Source organism: Labeo rohita, chromosome 16, assembly GCF_022985175.1.
Source record: "Labeo rohita strain BAU-BD-2019 chromosome 16, IGBB_LRoh.1.0, whole genome shotgun sequence".
NCBI classification, from domain to species: Eukaryota; Metazoa; Chordata; class Actinopteri; order Cypriniformes; family Cyprinidae; genus Labeo; species Labeo rohita.
The window spans coordinates 37162173-37166844 of record NC_066884.1 but is presented as its reverse complement, the minus strand read 5'-3'; the positions used below and the strand labels follow the sequence as shown (position 1 = coordinate 37166844).

Below are 4672 nucleotides of genomic sequence, written 5' to 3'. Positions count from 1 at the left end.
ACCTATATGTTGTTTTTTTTTTTTTTTGTAACTGTTCTCACTTTTGAAAACTCAATAAAAAGACTCATTCACTGAATTTTACCCTTACTGAAAAAAATAAAAACAAAAAAACATTCCTTTTGTGTACTTTCCTAACTTTTCACAGTATATTTATTTGCAGTAGGCTATTTTTAACAGTATATTTGATTGCAATTAGGTAATGTTACAATAAAACTTTTTAGAAACCACACCTAAAATGAAAAATTTACCAACCTGCATGCTAATCTGCACGTTAGAATAAGACGTTTAAAAAACGTTATAACAACACAAAAATACTACCAGGATAAATTTTCTGTGGCACCTTCTGTTTGTGTAGATAGATAGATAGATAGATAGATAGATAGATAGATAGATAGATAGACAGATGCATTGTCTCTCAACTATTTTAAGACAGTATTTACAATACTGTCACCATATTGGTCAAGCAGGTTGAGCTGGAGGACGGTGGCGGTGGCAGCAGTGGCGGCAAACGGCGTCGTGACCGCTGCTGGTGAAGCGCCGAAGAAGACGCTCTCCGAAGGCTCATTTCCGGTTTGGAGAAACGCAACCGGACAACAAAATGGAAGGGAAAAATAATGTTGACGACTTGGACGCTCGCCTTCAGGTTCTCGAAAAACGCGTTTATGGCGAAAGAGGAGGAAAAACCAATAAACCAGTGAAGGTGATTGGCCTCAGACACGAGTAAACCTTCTAACCGCTCTCTGTGTCAGCTGCAGCCGTACAGTGTTTATGGATGTGGATTTGACAGATGATATTTAGATCATAATATCAGTCATTCTTGTTGATGATAACACTGCTTTAGTATATGCATTAGTTGTGTCAGAAACTGAATTCTGGCATTTGGTAGATGTTTTGCTGCAGTAGTGAGAGCGGTTATGTCGCGGGTGTGGCAGCAGGACTCATGACATAAACAGGGCGGATTCTGCGTGATTACTCTGATCTAAAACACAGACTAGTGCACTTTAAACGTGTTCGAGTACCTTTAAAATCTCTCTATGAATCAAATATATTCGTATAAATGCGCAGTTCGCATGCCATGTGATTTCGTCATGTAAACAAGACTGTCAATAGTTATTGAGTGTTGTGGAGTGGTTCATAATTCAGTATTTGAAATTAAAATGTTAAACAGCTGGAGGTAAATCAGACATATGCAAGCTTGTAAACTGAATTTAATGCTTGTGTGCAACAACTTACTTCTGTGAATGAGAGTGTCAAAATAGAACAGTGTACCTAATAATACTTAATATTAATACAGTACCTATAAATTAGTATTGATTAATTATGCATTACATAAATACATTATTTTATTATTAAGTACAAAGTAATTGCAAATTAGAAATTGTAACTGTATGCACGATAATTTTCATGAGTTCATGCTAATTTAGAGATTACATGGAATTTTTGTGCTTAAAATAAAAATTGATTAAAAGTGGTATACTTAGAAATGGCTTAGAAACACTTCAGACTCATCCTGTTAAAATCCATAAAACTGTATACTAAATCTCTATTTTAGGAAATTGCATGTCCATTTGTAACTAATTTCTAATCTGTCTTTTCTTCCTTCAGTGTGCTGAATCACTCACAAGGATCAGTGCTGCGCTGGCAAACACAGCAAACAAGAGAGAGCGTGTCAAGATCCTTCACAAGAAAAGTGCGAACCTCCCAACTGAGATCAACATGTTTAAGTTGTTTTAATGTTTTAATATGTTGCATCATCTTTTTCTTCAATGTATCTTTCTATCAGTTGAAGATTTGCTGAAGTATCTGGACCCCCAGTTCACAGACTTCATTGCTGTGCCAGATGCAATGAAATTAGAGTTTATTCTGGCAGGTTAGTGCTATGATTTTTACATGTGATCACTGATTCCCAGCTGGTTTTGCTTCAGGACCCTGATTTTCAGAGGCCGTTGTTGTAACAGTATTACAGTTGCGAAATGTGTCAGCACAAATCAGATTAGTCCTTGTGATCAAATATCGACATTTAATAGCATTAGCGTTGACATTTAATAATAAATTCAATCATGCGTTCGATCAGCAAAAACATTATATATTTGGCACAAACTATGTGTATTCTACCATTATCTAATGTAGTCTGAATTGTATGTTTTCTTAAGTTGGGTAGTTTTGTTCATGGTTTGTAAGAATAAAAGCAAAGCTGGCTAATTTGACTAAATTCCACCAAGTAGCAGATGAATCTGCAAAAAAAATACAATTGCAATGTTTTATTTCACAATTCAGAGTTTTTCTTGCAATTACAAACTAGTTGTGAGTTTACATTTGACAATTCACATTTGTTTTTTTGTTTCTGTCACAGTATTAAAAGGTATTCTGAGCTAAGAGTTGCAAGATATTAATTTAGAATTGTGAGATAAATAGTCAAACAAATCAGAATAACATGTCTAGTAAAGAATTGCATGCAACCCATTATTTATTAATTAATTTATTTTTTGGTGAGTTGTGGTTCACCAGTTGAGAACCACTAAAATATATCACCTTTTTGAATGGACTGATCTAAACGGTCTGAACAGTGCATAAAGCTCCTCATTCTTTACCTACAGAGGAAGAGTTTTTGCGTTCCCAGGCCACATTATTGGAGCAGGTGCACAATCTGCAGCCTCTTCTGGACAGCAACCACATTAAAGGTCAAACACTGACTATTATTCAGTATTTGTCAGATATGTAAACAAATCTTTTCTTTAAATGTGGCTAAGGACATCTCGATTAATTAATAACACTGTTTTTTTTTCCTTTATATTTTTCTCTCTCACATCATGATATCACAGCGGTTCCAGAGCTGACCACGAAAGTGCAGCGTTTGTCACAAATTCACATTCAACAGCAGGTAACAATGTTTTTTTATTTTTGTTTTTTTCTTAAAAAAGGAACATGTCCTGAAACGTTGTGATTTATCTTTGTATGTAAACAAACATATATTATCCCTGATTGACTTCCACAGGACCAGAATGAAGTAGTATCTGCTGAAGTGAAGAAGCTGTTTGAAGAATACAACAAAATGGTATCCTTACTTGCGGTGAAAGACTCATGTTTGTACTGTTTGCTATGTGTTGAGAACTCCCTGCAGCTAAGGACAGCACACAATAAGCTCCTTCTTGTTTGAATTCTTTCGCACGAATGTCTTACAGTCCTTAACTTCTTCCACAGATGTTTCTTTTATCAAAACAGTTTTCACAGTGGGATGAAACTCTTCGGAAGCTGGAAGGACCCAAGCAAGTCCAACAGATAGACTAGGATGCTTATGCTTAGATTAATGGTTCATTGTAAAATGTTGCATTTTTTCCACACTTCATCACAGATATGATTACTAGAACAGCACTGTCATTCCTAAACATAACGTGTTGTAAGTGTTGTTTAAGGTCTTAGACCTACCCTTATCTAAATCTTGAGTCGTTATGCACGCATATGGTCATCTTACTGTATTATAAATAATTATATGCTCATTACATTTGTGTTTACAGAAACATTTCTCTGCTTGGAAAATGTATTCCAACCATTCTCCTCTATGTAAACTCGTTCTGCTCTTTATTTATTCTAGCAATTATAAGGAATGATGTGTGTATAAAGGCTGTTTTTTATGCTCACTACCTGAAATAATCATAAATAAAAGAAAGTGTCGCTGTAGTATTTCTGTTGTATTAGTTGTTTAAAAAATACATCTGGTTTTTACATCTTTACGAGTGGCTGCTAAACACAAACACACTTTCTTTAACAATATCACATATACAGTATTATTGGTGGTTGAAACAAAGAAACAAGTGAATGGACAATGATGTAATGAATGAACATTTAGCACTAGATTAGGTATTAAATCATTCTGTCAACTTCCACAAACGATAGCGGAGCTGAGTGATGTTTTGAATAACTTTATATTAATATACATTAATTACATAAATAACTTTTTAATAGCATTTATTAACATAAATTGTAATTTGCTCTAAACTAAATGTGACCCTGGACCACAAAACCATTCATAAGTGTCAATTTTTCAAAACTGAGCTTTATACATCATCTGAAAGCTGAATAAATATGCTTTCCATCGATGTATGGTTTGTTAGGATAGGACAATATTTGGCTGAGATACAACTATTTCAGTATATGGAATCTGAGGGTGCAAAAAATTCAAAATATTGAGAAAATCTTCTTTAATTTTCCAAATTAAGTTCTTAGCAATGCATATTACTAATCAAAAATTAAGTTTTGATATATTTACAGTAGGAAATTTACAAAATATCTTCATTGAACATGATCTTTACTTAATTTCCTAATGATTTTTGGCATAAAAGAAAAATCTATAATTTTGACCCATACAATGTATTTTTGGCTATTGCTACAAATAAACCCCAGCGACTTAAGACTGGTTTTGTGGTCCAGGGTCACAAATGTATCTTTTTGTGTGTTGCAGAAACTTTTTGCTTTTAAAAACACTAAAGAAATTAAGTGTTCATTCTGAACACCATTTTTTGCTAAGTTCTTATGGTAAATAATAAAATAAGTTTCATTTTATCAGTGTTTAAAACGGTTTTGTAATAAACACTATCCGCCGGTCTCAAATCTCCCCAAATCTCCCCAGAAGGAATGAAGAGTGAAAGTATGAAGCCGCAGAGAAGCCACGCCC

General features: G+C 34.1%; 1 protein-coding gene across 1 annotated transcript; it reads left to right on the top strand.

Annotated features, from left to right (window-relative positions):
• The first annotated feature begins 518 nt into the window (after positions 1-518).
• dctn3 (dynactin 3 (p22)) lies at positions 519-3681 on the top strand. The gene is made up of 7 exons (XM_051130484.1): positions 519-700; positions 1606-1690; positions 1784-1870; positions 2598-2681; positions 2823-2881; positions 2996-3055; positions 3202-3681. Exons 1-7 carry the CDS (start codon positions 599-601, stop codon positions 3286-3288), a joined length of 564 nt encoding a protein of 187 aa, XP_050986441.1. The 5' UTR covers positions 519-598; the 3' UTR covers positions 3289-3681.
• The last annotated feature ends 991 nt before the right edge of the window (positions 3682-4672 follow it).

What these genes read in the sequence shown, in the direction of transcription:
- dctn3 (XM_051130484.1), top strand. Translation starts at nt 599, where the DNA reads ATGGAAGGGAAAAATAATGTTGACGACTTGGACGCTCGCCTTCAGGTT. An exon ending in AAACCAATAAACCAGTGAAG is followed by an intron (nt 701 to 1,605) that starts GTGATTGGCCTC and finishes TTCTTCCTTCAG; the next exon opens with TGTGCTGAATCACTCACAAG. An exon ending in AAATTCACATTCAACAGCAG is followed by an intron (nt 2,882 to 2,995) that starts GTAACAATGTTT and finishes TGACTTCCACAG; the next exon opens with GACCAGAATGAAGTAGTATC.